This window comes from Rhinolophus sinicus, chromosome 1, assembly GCF_057876585.1.
Source record: "Rhinolophus sinicus isolate RSI-liver-muscle chromosome 1, RSI-T2T, whole genome shotgun sequence".
Classification (NCBI taxonomy): Eukaryota; Metazoa; Chordata; class Mammalia; order Chiroptera; family Rhinolophidae; genus Rhinolophus; species Rhinolophus sinicus.
The window spans coordinates 93,505,619-93,527,593 of NC_142501.1; the positions used below are offsets into that span (position 1 = coordinate 93,505,619).

General features: G+C 37.4%; 1 protein-coding gene across 1 annotated transcript in view; it reads left to right on the plus strand.

The window, feature by feature from the left end:
* The window catches only part of CECR2 (CECR2 histone acetyl-lysine reader), a 175,910-nt gene that overhangs the window by 122,152 nt on the left and 31,783 nt on the right, over positions 1-21,975 (plus strand). Inside the window, exons 6-8 of the mRNA XM_019757225.3 lie at positions 1,629-1,678; positions 2,343-2,512; positions 15,328-15,481. Coding sequence (XP_019612784.3) covers positions 1,629-1,678; positions 2,343-2,512; positions 15,328-15,481 — 374 coding nt within the window. The remainder of the gene's footprint in view (positions 1-1,628; positions 1,679-2,342; positions 2,513-15,327; positions 15,482-21,975) is intronic.

Sequence of the window (21,975 nt, forward strand, 5' to 3'; positions counted from 1 at the left end):
CAGATGCTAATGGTAATGATGATCAAATCGGACAAGACAATGAATGTGACAGTGCAGCGGACTTCATGCCATGCATGTGCTCACTTAGTTAGCATGTGTTAACCTAAAATTTGTCGTGCCACATGTTGTTTCATAACAATGGGTAGCACATCAATTCTGTGATTGAGTGCTGACTAATAAAGCCTTTATTGTGTATTTAATTTTAGCAAAGAAGAAGAGATTCTGTTACATTTGGGAAATTTTATTTTATATGTCATTATCTTTTAGGAAATTCTATCATGTGAATCTTAATATAAGAGTTTTTAGACTCTTTCCTATACTGTATAAATCTATTTTTACTTAAGGATCAGATCTGTCATACACCTATGAAAGTCAGGTCATACTCTTAAAAATTCTAATAACAGAGGCCAAATCACTTCTTGCCTCTAAATTTTAGAACTACTAAATAATCTGAATGCTTGAAGTAAGCCAGATTTCACTATTGCTACACCACAAAACAATATTTCCAGGAATCAGATTATGAATAAATCAATCAGAATTTGATATTTTTTTACACTTAAGGATCAGCATTCCATTTAACTTTCCAGAAATTTTACTCCAGATTGCAGCTTTCCTTCTACCAGCACTTGTGAGAAATGGCTTATAATTATATATGTTCTGTACACATGACATCTGTTTCTAGATTTTGTTAGCAGTCTACATACACCTCCTTACATATTCAAAAAGCTGTTTTGTACCTATCTCGATTTCCCTGTAAGTGAAATTAAAGTACCATAGTGTTGGGAATATGCAATTATGTTAACAAGCACACGTGGACTTGTGCTACCCTCTACTGGTGATTTTATTCTTTAGAGCTTGTATTCTATACAGTTTTTTACATATTTTTAAATGAAATAAAATGGAAAATTCAGTTTCTGTATCACACCAGCCACATTTCAGTTGCTCAGTAGCCACGTGTGGCTCACGGCTGCCGTGCTAGACAGCGACACTACAGCACGTTTGTTCTCACAGAAAGTTCTGTGAAGCAGTACTGCTTTAGGTAATTGAAAACAAAGCAAGAATGTCCAGGATGATTCCCAAATACAAATGACATGATCCTTAACACTTGTGCTGAGCACTTTTGTATTTTGTAAGTTATTCTCCAGCATCCCTATGAGCTGTGAGGTAAGCATCATTAACATCTCCATTTTATAGGAACGCTAATTAACTTTCCTGAGGTCCTGTGATACGTGGCAAGCCTGGGCTTAACCTATGTTCCTAACCTTCTATGAGGTTCCATTAAATAGGCTTTATCTTCAGCGTAGCCCTGAATCAGGGAGGAGGACGCAGGACTCTCTGCAGTCCTGTTTTTTCTTGGCGTTTAACTGTTAACACTTCACTCCCCTGACTTCAAAAAAATGTTTTAAAAAGTTAATATTTTCCTACAATTGGTTGTTATTGTATATCAGTTTTTCCCTCCTATACCAACACGCTGCATCCTAGTCTTCATTTTCTCAGCAGAATGATTCCTTCTAACCTTGCCTTCGTGATGCATACTCACACACACTCCTGTATCTACTTTATGGGGTAAACACAGAACAAGGTTTGAACATGTCTTTTAATTGTTACTTCCTTTTCCTGTGTTTCAGTGAAAAGCAGGAGGAAAACTCCTTGGCATCTGAGCCACAGACAAGAAATGGTAATGAACTCTACTAGATTTTTTAGAAGGAATAAGTAAATGCGATTGATTTATATGTTATGATGGTGATACTGTCGTTTTGCAGAGTCATACAGAGCAATTAAGATTATTGCAGTGGCCGTCTAATCATCCTCCTTGCCCTTCTTCGGTTCTCTCTTTCTTGCACTTTATCCTGTGCCCATCTCTCCTTCTGACCTGATAACCTGAGATCGGGAGTTGGTCTTTTCACTTGTGCTCTCTTACCTGGTCACAGTATAATAGACACCCAAACATTTGGAGGAATGAGCAACTTCTCAAAGAGCTGCCTTTTTCATGTAAAACACTACATGAAATACTTTACTACACTGGTTTCCAGTCTAGATTTCAGTTCTGCAATCCAAATTGAAAAGTAAATGCATGTAAGCATTTCTGGGATATTCACATCTGTCTTCTGAAGGTCACAATAGTTACATTTGTATTGCCTTTAGTCAGTGTTCACTGTTAGCTGTAAACAGTAGCAGGAAAATCAAAAGTACATATTATCAACCTTAAAATTAGAAAGTAATCGGTCTTTTATTCTGACCCCTGGTTTTGCTCATGACCCAGGGTAAAAATGAAATTGAGAATAAATACTAAAAAAGGTCCTGTGGGATCTATTTAATGAACTTACCCCTTTCTTTTCCAGGATCCCAAGGGCCAGGCCAAGGCACTTGGTGGCTCCTGTGCCAAACGGAAGAAGAATGGAGACAGGTCACCGAGAGTTTTCGGGAAAGGACCTCCCTTCGAGAACGACAGCTCTATAAGCTCCTCAGTGAGGACTTCCTGCCTGAAATCTGCAACATGATTGCCCAGAAGGTATGCGAAGGGACGATTCTTCTCCTCTATATTAGGTGTAAAGCTGCATCATTTAAGGCTTATTCATTAGAGGTTTTGAATACATTCCACTGTCCTGGAAGTGGTGTGACCATCATCCTGTGTCATCTGGAGAATTAAAATGTGACCTCATGCCACCCATTCTCCATCACTGCGGGCCACATAATTTAATTCTCCTTATCCAAGAAGTCCTCAAGGTCCCCATCCCCACCCAGTACTCACAGTGGCTTTTCACAATCTGGTACTAGCTTTCCTTCTTCCATAACCGTCTCATAAAATGTTCCCTGAGCCCCCAAGTACAAGGTTGGACAATTAAGTTCTCATCCTAGATAAAATGCTGCACACCTCATTGCTGAATATCACTACGGTCACCTTCGAAGTGCTCTCCTTGGGAAACTACGCACCAATGCCAGTGCCTAGTCCACCCTTCAAAGCAATTTTGGAACTCTTTATCTGGAATGGCCATCAGCACTATCGTCGTATTACCCTTGATGTCCTGAATGTCATCAAAATGTCTTCCTTTCAGTATTTTCTTTATCTTCAGGTAAAGAAAGAAGTCATTGGGTTACAGATCAATAAAAATTTAGCAACAAGTTCTTGAACTTAATTGTCAGACCTCGTGTGTCTCCTGTTGCCCTGTGCATACTTCCCTGTATGGTTTTTTAAAATTATTATCTTATTATCTCTCCCCCTAAACAACAACCTCTGGAGAGTTGTCTTTGTAGTTCCAGTGCCAGGCCTTTTTCCACCTGAGCCCTGTTTGCCCTTTTTTCCAACTTCAGGGCAAATTGTAGTTTCATAAACTGAATGTCCTGTGTTTTCATGTATATACACCCTAATTTGAGGCTTTCCAAACATCTTTCCCCGCTACTTCTCTACCCATTCAGAAACTGCTCTCTCAGAAGCCCCACTTAAGTCATTTGTCTCCGTTAGCTGTCCCCATTCCTCCCAGGCTTAGGGTGGTCGTCCCTAATGTGCATCCTCAGCGCTTGCTCATTCCATTGTGTGTGATTTAATCTTTAGGTTAGGGACCATGTCTTACTCATCGTTGTAACGCCCACAGCACCTGATATTATGCCTTTTCTGTGGCAGATGCTCAGTAATAGTTCACATTGCTTATTTCATTTCCATAAATCTAATACATGTTAATAGAAGACAGAAAAATTTGACCTCCTGCCAATGAAATCTGAAGAGAAAGTATTTATAAATTATTTCTGCAGTATCTTCAGGGAAGTACAAAATGACAGATATATACTTAATTTGTTGTGAATTTAATGATGTTTCTAACCCTAAAGCAGGCTGATGCTCTAGGGAAAATTCTAAAAAGTCATTTTTTGCTGATAGCAGTAACTCAAGAATTAGAGTTTCGTGTATGAGCAAAAGAATGCATTTCCCCATCAATGTACTTAATTCCATGTACTATAATTACACTTCGTTTTTGTGATCTGCAACTCACTGTGACAAATTTATCCAGGAATTAATCTAATTTTCTTAAAATAGCTATAATACAGTGATAGTTTTATAACTTTATATGACCTTGTCTGTGACTTTGTTAATATAACTAATGGTGATACATTAACTCTTCTGTAAGTCATGTACCTAATTAGCTTTTATAATTTCTGCCTTTTTACTGCAAGATTCAATCTAAGATTTTTGGGGGATAGAAGAACTAAGGGAAGAAACTTAAAAGCATAAAACTAATAGTTTTGATACAAAAATTTTCAAGAATTGATTCTTTACAAGAGAAGAAAAAAATAAAACAAGATAAATGTAATTCTTAAGAACCATGAAATTAGGAACCAAAAGAAGAAATAAAAGATTTGATATTTTGAAAGACATACAGAGTTCTAAGATTGCAAACTTCAGTGAAATGGGTTGTTGATTACAGAAATAAGAGACTCTAAATTGTGCAATATAAAATCTTAGCAGCCCTTGTAATCATAGAGGAGGTATTTTCACAAAAGGGTTCCGTAAAGCGTCAGAATCATTTGAATTTATTCACAGGTACAGTTTCTAAACCTTCAAGAGAAGATGATTTCCAAACATTTCAAAAATGAAATAGTTACGTACCCTGTTCATTCAGATGTGAATACCTTTAACTCTATTCCTGATAAAATTAAACACAGTCTCTTAATTCATTATGATAAACGTTAAGTCCTTAATACTACCAAGTATAATATCTTCACCAAAATGTAACACATCGTGATCCATCAGGGTTAAGCTTATTAGGATTATTGTAAGTCTCGTACAGTGTAATATAACACAAAAGAAGAATAAGAGGCAACATTTTTAAATGTTTTTCCTGGAGGAATGTAAGTCTGCTGATGGAGTGTATGAATTAGAATTTCTCGGTAGTGCTGGGTTCCTAGACTTCCTGCCTCTCACTCACCTGGTGTGCTTACTCAAAGCTCAGATTCCTGCTTCTGGACGTGCCCAGTGCCCACCAGGACTGTTAGAGGCCATTTGTGTTCTGCAGTCACAGAAGCTCTTCAGGTGGTGCTTACGCATACTAAAGTTTAAAAAACCACTGAAAATAAACCACATTACAGTAGCAATAAAACAGATTTTGCTGTGAACCCAATTAGAGCTGTCCAAAGTCAATATGAAAAAGCTACAAAACGATTAGTAGATAGAATTCATATTTTTAAAGTCTCATGCACGTATGTTAAGACCTCTCCGTTTCTGAAAGAGTAAGTTTACATGTCAGCATTCACCAAGATAAATTGAGATTTATCTTAACTTTAGCCAAATCCCAGCATAGTAAAAGTTTTACTTCAAAATAATAGGTTAATGTAAATATTGTAAGGCAGGAGCAGTGGGATTCATAGTAGAAGCATCCTCAAAGGTCCATGGGTTCACTGACAAGCTGTCATGATGGTTTGCTCAGGCAGTCCGGGGTACCAGCAGCCACAGTCTCTGCTCAGCCTTGACACTCGGTGCTTGAGTTACATGGTCATCACTGGTTAGTTCCACCAGCTTTACAAACCTGTTTGTATTTATTGTACTTTTTACTGAATTTATGCAAGTATGAAACCAATAAAATATGAGCATAAAAATGTCTATAAAAGGTTTTTATTTTTAAAAATGATTCAAGATGAGTTGTTTCTAAAAAGTTGATTGTCGAATTAGGGTAAGGCTTCTGTGTTTGGATAGCAGGTCTCCTCAACATCTCACTTTCCCTAAAAAATAAAAACCTGAAAGGACAGATAGAGGTTTAAGAGGGTGATTTAATGAAAAGAATCATAAGAAACGCTTCTCACTGGGGCTGTGCATTGAATATTGGTGAATGGCAATCCATTTATACATTAAAATAAGTGCTTGAAGTATATGTATTTTTTAAATTCTTTGATTATGTTAAACTGCTAGTACCCACCTAATTGTATTGGCCAGAAGGGGTTTATTCTAATAATGAAAAATGCCTGTGATTCAAATGTGAAATTGAAACATATCAGTAAAACAGAATGTCATGCTCACAAATAGACACCATCCAGTATTAAAATATAGTATATAAAAGAGGCACAGAACACATGGGACAGTGGACAAAGGATTAATGTGGTACAGTGGAAGTCAAGCTTTTCTTTCAAACTTTGAATTATGATGCTGCCCTCTTCTAGCTATCCCTTTGGATAAGTTACTTTATATCTCTGAATTTCACATTTCTTATTAATAAAATGAAATGCTGTAACTTCATACAAGTTTTTGTGGAAATTACACGAAAGGACCCATGTCCATGTAGCTAGCATGGTACTTAGCCAGCAATCAGTAGGCACTTGGTTACTTCCATTGTTTATGGTGATGGGTAACTGATGGGAAATTTTGGTGGAAAACTAAATCCACATTTCTTAAATAAATTTAAGTCAGAAGAGAGGTAAGCAGATGGGATAAATCTTCGAGGGGTGGTACCCTTGTAGACTTTAAAATACTAAAATAATCAGAAGGTTGGGCTTGCTTTGACCATGTTAAACCTTTAAGGTAAAAGGGAATGTAGGCTAGCAAACACACTTTTGATGATGTTGCGGTCTGTTATTTAGATGGCTTATAACCATGAGGTCTTTAACAAATAAATTGACAAAGGGTACGTATAGTTAATGCGTACAAAAGGTGGTAGCAAAGCATGTAGGGAAACAAGTTCACCTTCTGTATCAAGAATACCACTTTCCTCATTAGTCGCTTTTATCTAATTTGGCAAATTTGGAGTCAGGGTGGTATTGGCCTCTTTTGCTACTAGCATGGTAAACTGGCCCAACCCCTTTGAAAAAGGGTTCCATGGTAAGTTTTTACCTTTCAAGTTCAAGAGCTCTTGCTGTTGTGGTCTTGAAGCATATAAAAGAGTTGCTCAGGCATATTTGAGGAAACTACTGAGGTAGTTTATGGGGCAATGTGGGTCATGACATCATTTGACAGTTGGCCTGCATTTCGCTGAGGCCTAGTCATTCTCAGAAAAGCTTTCTAAAGTGTCTGTCTCGTTAAATCTATTGCCACTGTTTGCAGTGTGTTTAAGTTGTATAAAGCCCCCCTCATTGTCATTGAGTTTATTCCATCCTTTGTTCCTTTACCTTGTTGATGCTTCAAGTCCAAAGATTTTCCATTAAGTGGTGCCAAAAGCAAACCTGTGTGATACAGACACTGACACTTGAAGCCACAGAAATTACTCAGCTGTGAGGCCCTGGCTTACCACCTCTCTCATCCAGTGGTGACATTGTGGGGCTTGTTCCACAAAAATTCCAAAACTGGGTCAATTATATGGTAATGGAAGGGGAACTGACTCTGGGAAGTTACCACACAATGTGATATAGACGTGATGTATTATAGAATTGTACACTCGAAACCTGTGTAATTTTACTAGTCATTGTTATCCCAGTAAATTTTAATTAAAAAAAAAATTCCGAAACTCACGTTGGCTTCAAAATAATCACTAGCTTCAGAGTTCTCAGAGCTCCTTAGTTACAATTTCCTATAGTGATCACTTTCAAGCCTCTTAAATTTTCTCAGAGCTCTGATCTTCTCAGACAAGCTCTCTGATTCCTTGTCCCGAGTCTTTTCCTCACACTGTTTTTCTTTGGTTCCAAGCCTGTGCTGCTGCTCTTGTCACTGCTGCCACTGAACTGCCTCTAAACGGGAGGTTTGCCTCCTGCTACTCATAATGTCCTCTTCAGAGCCATTCCTGTCACCAAAAGGTGATAAAACATGGCTTCCCCTTAATAATGTGAAAGTTTAAACACTTACAGGAGTTTCTCGCCAGTGATAAACATTAACAAAGGAGACACTTCGTGTCTTAATAGTTTTTTGGTTTTTGTATTTTTAAGAGAATGAACTGGCTTGGTACCTTGGGTTCAGTGGTTGCTTTTACTGACTGTCCTATGGACACCTTTGGTCCTTGGCTTAGTAAAGCCATCTCCGTTGTGCCTTAAAGGCCACTCTTCTAATGGCAGCAGCAGTGGCTGAGAACACCCTAATCTATCTCTGTCTCACTGAGGGGAAAGTGTCCATAGCGCACAAAGGCAGAGTTGCATCCTAGGTGGACCACCTCCTGTCAAATCCATCGAGGTGAGTGTGTGTGAGAGCAGAGAGAAGGAATTTTAAGTGTTCAAAAGGATTGTTCCATCTTATTTCATGTACTCCTTTTATTCCTAACTATTTATCTTCTCTCCCCCTCCCCCCACCCCATCTCCGCCCCCCCACCCATCTCCGAGTCAAGCCACTGTTTCTCAGTCTAGTTGTGGAGGACGCAGCTCCCTGGCCCAAGCTGGTGTTATGAGCCTTGTGCTCCCCCGGCTGAGCCAGTCGGTTACCGGTAGCTCACAGCACTCTTTATTTATCTTTACCTCATTTTTAAAAATTTCAAACCTTTATGGAACATTCTTATACATAAGATGCATTTCTAAAAAGAGAAGGAATTTTAAAAATAGGCTATGAGGTCAAACTCTTGGTTCTTGCAATCTTCTGTGATGGTAAGCACATCCATATTTAATGTAGATGAGACTAATAACATACATATATAATAGAAGTTTATGAATATAAAGATGGAAAGAATTAGTGAAGAAGGGAGAATTGGGGCAGGCAGAACTGTCTCACCTGAAACCTGTAAGGTGGCTAATATTTTGATGGTGGACATTGGGGTGGAGGAGTAATAGAAACAAGCACAGAGGCAGGATAGTATGTAATGTCAGAGATGTCAGAGAACAGTGTTTATTTGGATATCGCTGGCATGTAAGATGTTGTAATATATAGTGGAAGAAAATGCTGGAACAATCAGATTTTGGAATCTTCTGACTATCATGCTTATTATTATCTTCAATAGGCGGGCAGTAGGAAGGGGCATTATGTCATTAGATCTTTATTTTAGGAAGATACCTCTTGTGGTGCCATGATGAATGATTTTTGTAAGGAAGAGCTGGACGGTAAGAAATCATCAGTTAATGAGCAGTACTTCCGGCAGGAAATAGTGGAATCACTGCTTTGGAAATGTAGGTCTAGAATGAAGACAATGAAACAAGTTTGGTGGGAGGAAAGTTTGATTTGAAAGTATGTAAGAGGGGCAAGTTGCAGGAAGTTGAGTAGTGAATAAAAGAAGAGTTCTTACTGATTATCATGCTATTTGTCGTTTTAAGTATAACAATGAAAGAAAACAAAGCAATCATGAAAAAGTAAAGAGGAAGTAGGATTGAGAAGAGCTGGTGGCAGGTTCTTGGGGGTTTTTTTGTTTTGTTTTTTAAAGATTTTATTGGGGAAGGGGAACAGGAGTTTATTGGGAAACAGTGGGACTATACTTCCGGGACTTTTTCCAAGTCAAGTTGTCCTTTCCATCTTAGTTGTGGAGGGCGCAGCTCAGCTCCAGGTCCAGTTGCCGTTGCTAGTTGCAGGGGACGCAGCCCATCATCCCTTGCGGGAGTCGAATTGAACTGGCAGCCTTTGTGGTTGAGAGGATGGCGCTCCAACCAACAGCCATTCGGGAGCTCAGCAGCAGTTCAGCTCAAGGTGCCATGTTCAATTTTAGTTGCAGGGGGCGCTGCCCACCATCTCTTGTGGGAGTCGAGGAATTGAACTGGCAACTTTGTGGTGGAGACCCCACTGGCCCATGTGGGAATCGAACCGGCAGCCTTCGGAGTTAGGAGCATGGAGCTCTAACCGCCTGAGCCACCAGGCCAGCCCTTGACCTTCTTACTCCAACTGTAACAGGCATTCTGGCATTGTAACGTTTTCTAATTCTTTTGGGTATTTTTAGTTCTCTAAATCTTAAGCTTTCTTCTTTTTTTTTTTTTTTTTTTTATATAATTGACATACATTATAGTTTTGGGAATACAACACAATGACTTGATATTTATTTGTATATATAGTATATTTGTATATACAGAGGGTGCCAAAAAAATGTACACTTCTTTTAAATTAAAGTTTATTGGGGTGACAATTGTTAGTAAAGTTACATAGATTTCAGGTGTACAATTCTGTAATATATTATCTATATCTCACATTGTGTGTTTACCAGCGAGTCCTCTTTCCATCACCATATATTAAAAATGTACACATATTAAGAGATGTTTCCTATGTATTACTCTCTGAAGTTGAATTACATAGCAATGTGTAGTATGGTGTTCACTCAAAAGATGGTGTTAATCAAATGAATGCTAGTGTCGTTCATTGTATTGCAATTTTAATACAGTTTTCCTTTCATAAAATGTGTATTCTTTTTGGCACCCTCTGTATATAAATGCTCACTGCAATAAATCTAACATCACTGCACAGTTACATTTTTTTTTTTCTTGTGATAGGAACTTTTAAGATCTACTCTCTTAACAACTTTCAAATATACAATATAGTGTTACTATAGTTACCATGCTGTGCATTACACTCCTATGACATATTTATGAGTTTGGTTTTTTTTTGGTTTTATTTGTTTTAGATTCCTCATACAAGTGAGGTCATTTGGTATTTGTCTTTCTCAGTCTGACTTATTTCACTTAGCATAATGCCTTCAGGGTCCATCCATGTTGTTGCAAATGGCAAATTTCCTTTTTTATGGCTGAATAATGTATATAGTATATGTACCACATTTTCTTTATCCATTCATCTATTGATGGACACAGGGTGCTTCCATGTCATGGCTATTGTAAATAATGTAGTACAGATAGATTTTTGATGAGTATTTTTGTTTACTTCAGATAAATACCCAGAAGTGGGATTGCTGGGTCAGCTTGTAGTTCTATTTTCAATTTTTTAAGGAACCTCCATACTGTTTTCCATAGAGTCAGCACCAATTTACGTTCCCACCAACTGCACAAGGGTTCCCTTTTCTCCATATCCTCCCATATTTTTGATAATAGTCATTCTGTCAGGTGTGAGGTAATACCCCATTGTGACTTTGATTTGCATTTCCCTAATGATTAGTGATGTTGAGCATCTTCATGTACCTGTTGGCGATCTGTATCTCTTTGGAAAAATATCTATAGAGATCCTCGGCCCATTTTTTTAATTGAATATTTTTCTGCTATTGAGTTGTATAAGTTTTTTTTAAGATGCTGTAAATTCAGGTTACTCAACTAGTACATCTTATGTGCTTAGCATAAATAGTAGTGTATTTATAAGACAACTAAGTAGACATATTATATGATTCCGTGTATGTGAACTATCCAGAGTAAGTAAATCCTTGGAGACAGAGCAGGTTGTTGGTTGCCAGGGGTTGGTGGAGTACCAAAAGAGAGTAGCTGGTTAATCATACAGGGTTTTATTTTGGGGTTCTAAAAATGTTTTGCAACTTAATATACGTCGTGGTTATATAACATCGTGAGTGTACTAAATGCCACTGAACTGTACGCTTCAAAATTGTTAACTGTGAATTTTACCTCAGTGAAAAAAATGAGAGTAATCTTTACCTGTTTAAATGGTGTCGAGCCTCTCTCTGACCAGAAATCATTTACATCTATAATTTTCCTAGGTTTTAAAATTCCTACTTCATGGTTACCAAAATATCCTAAACTGTTTATAGTCAATTTTGAATACCTCACCTTAAAAATCTGCAAATTCTAGGGGCGAACAGGTGGCTCAGTTGGTTAGAGCTTAGGCTCTGGGCAACAGGGCTGCCGGTTTGATTCCCACATGGGCCAGCAAGCTGCACCTTCCACAACTAGAATGAAGTCAATGAGCTGCCGCTGAGATCCTGGGTGACCAGATTGCTCAGTTGGTTGGAGCGTGGGCTCTCTACCACAAGGTTGCCGGTTGGACTCATGCAAGGGATGGTGGGTTCCGCCCCCTGCAACTAACAACGGCAACTGGACCTGGAGCTGAGATGCACCCTCCACAATTAAGATTGAAAGGACAACAACTTGACTTGGATGGAGCTGATGAGAGTCCTGGGAAGAACACACCACTGTTTCCCAATTTAAAAAACAAAAAGTCCTGGAAATACACACAGTTTCCCAATAAAGTCCTGTTCCCCTTCCCCAATAAAATCTAAAAAAAATAGGGCCGGCCAGGTGGCTTAGGCGGTTAGCGCTCCATGCTCCTAACCCTGAAAGCTGCTGGTTCGATTCCCACATGGGCCAGTGGGCTCTCAAACACAAGGTTGCTGGTTCAATCCCTCGAGTCCAGCAGGGGATGGTGGGCTCCGCCCCCTGCAACTAAGATTGAACATGGCACCTTGAGCTGAGCTGCCACTGAGCTCCCGGATGGCTCGGTTGGAGCGCATCCTCTCAACCACAAGGTTGCCAGTTCGATTCCTCGACTCCCGCTAGGGATGGTGGGCTGTGCCCGCTGCAACTAGCAAAGGCAACTAGACCTGGAGCTGAGCTGCGCCCTCCACAACTAAGACTGAAAGGACAACTTGAAGCTGAACGGCACCCTTCACAATTAAGATCGAAGGACAACAACTTGACTTGGAAAAAAGTCCTGGAAGTACACACTGTTCCCCAATAAAGTCCTGTTCCCCTTCCCCAATAAAATCTTAAAAAAAAAAAAAAATTCATTGTTTAAAAAAAATCTAAAAAAAATAAAATAAAATCTGCAAATTCGAATCTTTTGGTGCTTTAACATAATTTAATTTTAGACTTTTAACAAGGATCACATAGTGGAAGGAGTAAAAAAAATTAATAAAGATTATGTCATTTTAGAACATGTAATACTAGTTGATTTTCCCAGTTTCTTGGGGAAGGAGTTGTTCCAAGTCCAAAAGAATTTACATTCTCTTGTAGAAAACTTGGGAGACTACATGTAGAAAACTGTAGAAGACAATAGTAATCTCACAATTCAGGAATCCTGCTTTTTATTTTTATGTATTTGCTTCAGGTCCTTTTTCTATGCATTTATTACAAAACGAGTCAAATTGAATATTAATTTGTGACCTGCTTTTTTCATTATTTTAAATGATGTTGACTTTAATCTGGTTATAGAAATGTTTTTGCCTGCCTATCTCATTTTTAAGATAAAGTCATAGAGGTAAAATTACTGTTTATGGTTTCTGATACATACATCCAAATTGTGCTCCAGAAGCCCTGTGCCCCAACAGATTAGTAACACTTACTTTACCTTGTCCTTACAAATGTATCACTTTTTGCCATCTTCAATAATTTTTTAAGTGAAAAGGCTATAGGCTATTTTACTCTTCCTTTGGATCATTGGTATGGTTTACCTGTCTTCTATGAATTTTGTATTCATGTCATTTGTTTTGTGTTAAGTGATTTGTAAGACATCTTTACATTCTACAAATAATAAACAGTCATATTTGTTTTAAAAAGATTTATTTTTTTAATATTTTAAAGATTTATGTAATTTAACTGTTTTTTCTCTTTCCCCCTTCCATTGACTATAAAGCGTGCAACATCCCCGTGTTTGTTTTCCAGATGATTCTTTAGTGACTTCAAATATTTCTATTCATGAGTCATTGGCTTGCATTTCTTTAGTCCTTATTAAAATGGTGATCCTATTTAATATCCCCTTATACTGGTCAGAGGAAGGATAGTTCCTGTTTTACCTTCTGTCCTTCCTCACTGAGGGGTAGAATGCACGCACATCATCATTTTATGTAAATGACACATATCTTTTTTTCTCTTTCATTGTGTCTGATGTATAGAAGGCACTACAGTCTTATTAGAGTGAAATAATTTGTTTAATAAGGCTTTGTTTTCTTATTTTTACTCCTTTCCCCCCACCCTATGAATTGATACATTAAAAGTATCTGTTTGGAGTCCCTATACAACTGAAAGGAGCAGAGGCTTTAGTTTGTTAACTGTGTTCCATCATAACTTCTCAACTGATTAAAGATGTTGCCAGGAAGATGGAATAAGTAAGGTCCTGGGGGGCTGAGGGGGTACAGGGAATGGTACTCATAGATGCAGAGGAGGTGCTGAACTGGCATCTAGGAGGCCATAACTAGAGGTGCGTTCTTCAGAAGGATTGCCCTTGCTTCATGCCAGGAGCACCCCCATTCCAGAAACAGTATCTAGCGTATCTTACTGACTAATCTTTCTGGTTCTAGGATAATGATCTTAGAAACTTGAATTCTGTTTGCAATGTTGAGGCTCCTTATGAGTACAGTGTTATGTATGCAATAATAATGGTTAATTCTTTTGTTTCATTTGTATCTCTTTTTCATTCCAGATTTTACCTTGTAGGTAGCTAACTCTTTTTTAAAGTCAGGCTCATAGAATTTGAATGATAAAAATGACTTTGAAAAGGTCTCCTCTACAGGCAAGATAACTTCTGCAATCTGAGTCAAATGAGAATCTAAACAGGTTTTCAGAACTATAAAGGAAATAATATAAAATTTTACAGCAGTGTAGGTGTTTAATGATGACTTCTGTAAATGGTGATCTCTTATCCTTTTTTCCTCCCCACATTAAGACCACTTGAGCAATTCCCAGTATAAAACTTTAGAAAATATATCTGACATAAAAGATTATTGGGTTTTCTTCCTATTGAAAAGATTCTTTAAGAAAAGCTTCGCGTTCCTGATTAAGTTTCAGTTTATATACGTTCTCTATTGTGGGCAATAGTTATTACCTCTTAAATGAAAAATTTTAAAGTTCTAGCTTTCACATCAGCACAAAAGTCAAGGGCAGAAATTGAAAAACAATTTTCAGTCCTAGCTTCAGTGTTCTGCGCTACAGAATGGCTCAGAATGATATTGGAAAATAATACAGAGTAAAACTTTCACAAATTATGTTGATTGTTCTTTTTTTTTCATTTGTTTGGTTGTTTACCTTTTATTTGGTTTCGTAGGCAAATTCCCGGTGTATTTAAGGCAAATGGTGGCCCTTCCTACCAAACCTCCAATTTTATACATTGTTTTATTAATAAAAGTGTAAAAGTTAAGGGTTTCAAAGTGATGCACATTGTTGAAATGGTGTTCTCTCTGGCGAATATCTTTCATCCTTTCACTTAGATGAGGGTACTTTGTAAGATTTCACTTTTATCAGATAGTCTCTATGAACAGTGTCTTTGAACTGCCTCAAGTTGTTCTTGTCTGGTTGGGCATATTTTTCACAGGATTACCTCCCAAAGACTATAATTATGTGACTCATTGGGCCTGAAACTCTTAACCTGTTTTAAATCTCTGTTGTGTTTTAATATTAGTTTTTACATATATATATGTAAATATATATGTAATATGTATATATATATATATTCATTCATATGTGTTCTTTGATAAGGTGATAAGATGAATTTGTAGTTATGATATAAATTTCCTAGCTATCAAGTGTTTATTGAATAGATTGAATTCAGTAAAAATTGCATCTTAACTCAGAGTGAAGAACTGATCTTATATTGTTGTGTATTGACTCTATATACCTGTTGTTTCCTCACAGGAGACGCCTATGCTTACCAGAATAGAAAAACAGAAGCGCAGAGAGGAGGAAGAAGAGCGTCAAATTCTTCTAGCGGTGCAGAAGAAGGAGCAAGAGCAAATGCTAAAGGAAGAGAGGAAACGAGAGTTGGAGGAAAAAGTGAAGGCAGTGGAAGGTATGCGGGCTTTCTGCCCAGTCTAGAGAGGTACATGTGGTCTGAGAACAGCCCTCCTGCAGCCAGAACCACATCGCACTGGGTTCTGTCATTATCCAAGCTGTTTCTGGCAATTTCTGTCTTGTAAGTTGTGTTCTGTCTTTTTTATTCATCTGGATCCAATATCGTTGCCATTGCATTCCTGCTAAAGCACTTGTGTTTGTTATTTTGGGTTTTCCTTTCAGTCTCTTGCTGCTGTTCTCGTCTCTGCTGTGTCTCCTGTGTAGAAAATCAAAGCATTAATGGCAACAATTTCACAGATTATTTTAAATACAAATGTCTTTACGAAAAAAAAGTCTTACGAGATTTTTTTTTAGGTATGACACTATGCATATATAGGATATTGTTAATTATGAGGGCATAGTTTTCTCAGGTTGAGGTCCAAGTCTTAGTCTTGGTGTAATGAGATTTTTCTTTCATTTGTAGTGATAGCAAAGGATAACAACGGTCTCTAGATGTGTTAGGCAGCAGTTATATTTATAAGCTGAACCTGATATGTCATGTGATAATCATTTGGCTTAGTTGAATACCAACCAACTAATACTTAATTTTCTTTTAAAGTATTGAACTTTTAAAAAATTTAATAAAATAGCATAACGTGCATTTGACATTTAGGTGGTATTTCAATGCAAACTGTAAATAAATTTAGGCTATAAAACTTAAAGAATTCTTTCTAGTCTTATGTGCATTTTTACTCCATTCCTAAGTAGTCCCTTCTGTTTCTTAATAGGTTAACACCATTACTACCTTGCCTTCTTCATTCTAAAATCCATAGTGCATTTAATCTGCAGATTTAACCTATGTGGTATATTCACCTTGTAAGATTTTGCATATATTTTATTTCCAGCGCTAGATATTGGCTCTTAAGTCTTTTTATTTTTCATTGGGATTCTGTAATTTTCAGTGAAGTTATTATTGAGTACACTGTTGTCAGTTTGACTTTTAAATATATAGATAGGTCCAAAACTTACTGTTGTGGCTTAGTTTCAGTGCCTGTAAGATTAATAATACCTGTGTTATAGATTGTTCTTTAAATCAACGAATATTTTTTGAGCACCCATGCTGTGCCAAGCACTGTTGTAGGGACAAAATATTAAATTAAATAAGTTACCTCCATGGAGTTTACATTCTGATGGTGGAAGGACAGAGGGTAAACAAATACTTTAAAATCATAGATAGTGTTGAGTGACCTACAGAAAAATAAAACCGGTTTAGAGATAAAGAGTGACGTGGTATGTATAGCACTTAAATAAGATTGTCAAGAAAGTCTTCTGAAAATGACATTTCATAATTAAATGAGTGGGTGCCATGTGGGCGTCTGACAGGGAATAGCGCTGCAGGCAGAGGGAGTGTCAGGTGCGCTGGGGTGGGATGTGCGGCAAGAAGGCTGGTGTAGCAGGGTCAGTGAGCAGAGCAGGACCACTGGCAGGAGCTCAGTGCAGAGGTGAGCCGGGCTCGGACCCGGGAGAGCCGTGCAGACCTTGTCAGGGGTTAAATGAGAGAAGGACAGTCCCTGCCTAACATACACACAGCAAGCTCTCGGATGAAAGTCCCAGGGAGGAAATGGGGAGAGAATTTTTGCAAGGTATAAAATAGTTATCACAATAAAATTTTCCTGATTTCTTGGCAGCTAAGTTTAGAAATGGGGAGATAATAGATTATTTACTAGTAGGAGAGTTTTAAGATAATACAGAGAAACAAGCTTTTTCTGACATTATATTCTAAGGATTTCATTATGTGGGTCCTTTTACTATAATGACTAATATTTGTGTTGAGGGTGAATCAGAACATTTTTCATACTGATGTTTAAAATCTGTCGATAAAAGGAGCAAACAACTTACTAACAAAGTTTGTTTGGTTATATGCTTCTACATAATGGTGGGAGTCCGTCTCTAGTAGAAGGGTTCCCAGAAGTGGCTGGAGGGAGGGCTTATAGCTTTCCTTTGTTTAAAGGAGTTTGAAAGGGGGGAAATTGATTAAGAAAGGTAGAAAGAAGAAGAAAGGTAGAAACAACTCAGATGTCCGTCAGTGGATGAATGGATACACAAAATATGTCATCATGTTTCCATTAAGTGTGGTGGTTATCATATTCGCCTCACAGAATGTGGTATAAATTTACAATGGATTTTTTTTTGGCCTTAAAAAGGAATGAAATTCTGACACATGCTACAACATGGATGAATCTTGAAGACATAATCCTAAGTGCAATAAGCCAAGGGAAGAGAGACATAGGAAGTTATTGTTTAGTGGATCCACAGTTTCTGTTGGGGATGATCAAGTTCTGGAAATGGATGATGGTAATGGTTGCACAATATTGTGAATGTAGTTACTACTGCTGAATTGTACACTAATTTGTTAAAAAGATAAGTTTTATGTATTTCTTACTAAAATTTTTTGAAAAGCAAAAAAGGAAAGGCCACATAAATGCACTGCTACTTATTAGTATTGCCTTTGTATAAAAAGGATGTTGCAAGACTGAATTATAAATATTCGTGGTAAGTCAGTATGGAAATGGACATTATTGAGATTTTCTCATTCTCTCACTATAGTTGATAGGAAATCTAAAAATTCTTGCCTCAAATATGTGTTTTTTCTATTTGTAATATGTTATCTATATGTTATTTATCAGGAACTTGTTAGGGGAACCGAAAACCAGCAGTAAGTTAGTGGGCAGACTGTTACTAGGTTGAATTGTGGGTATGGGAATCTCTTCCCCTCCCCATAAGTGATACCATCCATAAATCCCTGCGAAAGATGGATAGAAAATTAGACTTTGAAAGCACACGAGGAAGCACCACTGTGAACAATGGTTGGTATGTGCAGTGGACAAAAAAGAAGTATATTTAGCATGATTAGATACAAAAAGGAAAGAATTGTAAACGTAAGGGGAAAAAATAACCTTGATGAAAATACAGGCAGATTCAAAGGAAATAAATAGAGCTCTTAGAAATGTAAAGTATGATTATCAGAATAATAATTCAGTAACTGGGTTAAATAGCTTAAGTGTACCATCAAAGAGAATCTGTGAATAGGAAGAAATATCTGGGGAATTCTATGAAATCTAGCCCTGAGATAAAGAAGATGTATGTAATGAAGAAAGAAGTTACCTTTGGTTAATCTAATCGTTCAGTGTCCAGTTGTGAAAAAAAAACTACATGGGTCTTTGGTTAAATGGAGTTAGAAAAATAAAAGTGTTAAAAGGACATTTTGAGTTAGCAACCCTAAAGCAAGGGAAACAAAGGGAAGAGTAGGTTGGAATTGTCAGAACCTGGAAATTGAGGAGGGACTCTGCAGAACTGGGCCTCAGACCTGGGAATATGGGGCTGCCAGTACCTCCAAAGAGAGACAGCAGGCCTGTGCTGGGGCTGGAAAGAACCTGGTTATCGGAGCCCACTGCATCCCCCCAGATGAAGACTGGTAGTGCTGCCACGGTGTTGAACAGCTGACAGCAAGCAAACGAGGACAGAAATCCCTTCTCCCCTCATCCTGCCTCTTGCTCTCCTGGTATCCCTTTCTAACAGAATCTGTAAAGCCGGCAGAAAATGGATGGATTTGGAGCTGACAGAAATAGCTTAATAATGGACTTGGGTGGGGTATAGCATGAAAGATCCAATATGTGTCTACTGTAAGTTCTAAAATGGAAAGAATTGAGAGAAAATAATCACACATAATGGTTGAGAATTTTCTTGATTAGATGAAAAACAAATCCTCACATTTAGAAAGCAAGAACAGATGTAAACTGGAAGAAATAAATTACATAGAGACACATGGCACTGAATTACAAAACATATGGCTACCGAATTTTAAATAACCGGTTTGGAAAAGACATTTCCTTAGAGGATGTTCTTTAACAGTGATAGCAGACTTCTCAGAAGCAACAGTAGGATTCAGGAGAAAATGGAATTGGATTCCATATTAGTTTCCTAGGGCTGCCATAACAAATGACCAAAACTAGGTGAAATTTCCTCACTGTTCTGGACACTCGAAACCTGAAATCTAGATGTTGACAAGGCCACACTCTCCAAAGGCTTGAGGGCAGTTCCTACCTAGCATCCCTTGGATAGTGGCAATCTCTGAAAACTTAGAATAGAAGTCAGCTTCCTTAATCAATATCTACAAGAAAAATCTAAGTAGACATGCGATTTAATGGGGAGACATAAGAACTACTCCCTTTCAGAGTTCAGAAGAAAGCAAGGATTTCCTCTCGTTGCTTCTGTTCCACATTGTATTGTTTTATAAGCCTTTCTTATATAGAAAGGAAAAAAATGTATGTGTATATATGTATATATATTTAGAGAATGTATGATTTACAACTCCAAGAAACAGTCAAGAAAGCATTATAGCTAATAAAAATTAAGCCAGGTAGCTGGATTCATTATCGTCTTCCAAATATCAACATGAATAATTTTTTAAAACACAGCATGATCCAGTAGCAAGGAGAATTTCCAACATTCAGATGGTGGTCTCTAAACATAATTTCCCTCCAGAGGAACCAAGACTCTTTGGAGAAATGACTGATTGCAGTACTATGGCAGTGAAAGTACTCAGACTGTTTTATAACAGAAAGCAAAGAAGCATCCAAGACTCCTGGAAGTTCTATCCAAAAATACAGAAGCCAACTGGAAGTGACTCTCACTGGCCAAAATAGGACATTTTAAGCATTGAAAAAACAACACAAAAAAAAAACCTCAATAGGTTTCAAAAAAAATCAAATAAGTACAAAAATTGATGAGCTCATGATAGTATGTTTTAAAAGTCAGTGATCACCTTAGGAATGTAATGGGATAACTTGCTATTCTAAAAATTGGTAAGATAGAAGAAAAGAATCCTCTTTACAGACAGTATTTCAGAATATGCAAATAACTGATGAAAAGAATTTGGTTACTGAATGTAGCAGGAATAATATAATTAGCATAACAAGTGATGAAAAAGTGGATCTAGGCAAAGCTTTCCTCAACCAAGGGAGACTTAATTAACCCCTAATGCCCTAAAGTAGAGATCTGCTAACTTCTGTAAAGGGCCAGATAATAAATATTTTAGACTCAGAGGCTATACAGGGTTGTGCTCCCATAAAACTTTATTATTACAAAAGCAGTTGGCTAGTTGCCCTTCATGCTGTAGTTGGCCGTTTGGCAAATCCGTGCCCTATAGCATCCATTGCATGCAATGAATTAACTTCTCTCCTATGCATCTTTAGAGGTATACCTTGAAATTACTGAGAAAATAGTCACACAAATAATGTTCTCTGCAGCTTAATTTTGTCTTGGAAATCTGGTTAATCCTTAGGTGAAAGAAACTTAGCATCACAAAAAGATAGATAACCAAATAACTGTCTCCTAATGTGATAAAAAAGAAAGTGCACAGCATCATCTGTGAAATAATATTGCCAGAACATCAAACTGTTTGTCTGATCAAAGCCTCTGGATAGAACAGCCAGTTTTACAGGAAATTCAAGTGGTAGAAGAACACATCAATGCCACTGTGAGGATGCTATCAGCTAAATCCTAATGCGGGAAATTCTGCATACACAAAATGATCAAGTTTCTCCAACAAAGAAATCGGAGGGGATGCTATTAGAAATTCAACTAGATGTAAGAGACATATCAACCACGTACAGTATATGGACCTTTTTGGATTTGATTTGAACAAACCAACTTTTTGAAAAAGTATTGAACATGTGGGAAAGTTTGACCCTGACTCAGTATTTGCTAATAAATCATTTTATGTTCCTAAAATTCATTCAGAAGAGCAGAAGACAAGCTATAGCTAAGGCAATTTCCAAAAAGAACATGGTAGGCAAGCTCATCCTACCAGATAACAAAATAAAAGCTATTGTGAGTGAGATCATGGTGTTGCCATAGAGACAGATGATGAGAACAGTAAACTAGAATGCCCTGAGACAGACCCTGGGGGGCATGTGGGTTCTCCAGTATTGGTACCAGTACAACTGCTTACTGATGGAGGGAAATGATACCTCTTCACAAATAAGTTCTAGATAGACTAAATGCCAAAACCTTTTTGAAGAAAATATAAGTGAATATCATAAATATCGAGATAAAAGAATTTTTAAGTACAAAGAGTTCAAACTATAAGGGGAAAGAGATGGATAAATTTGACTACGTTAATTGTTGAAAAACAATATGGCAGAAACACCTTAAACAAATTGAACAGACAAACCATAGAGTAGAAAAAGATAATTTTAACATGTAATCAACAAACATTCAAAGCACTTCTCCAAATCGTTAAGAAATCCAAAGCCCACAAGGAAAAAAGGCAAAGTATGTGTAACAGGAAATTCACAGAAGAGGATGCTAAATGGCCAATAAACTGAAAATCTGTTTATTATCACTCCAGTCAGAAAAATGAAAATGGAATCATCAGAATTACATGTCATACCCATCCATTAGGCAAAATGCTAATGTTTTATCAGTCCAAGTGAGAGGGAGGTGACGAAA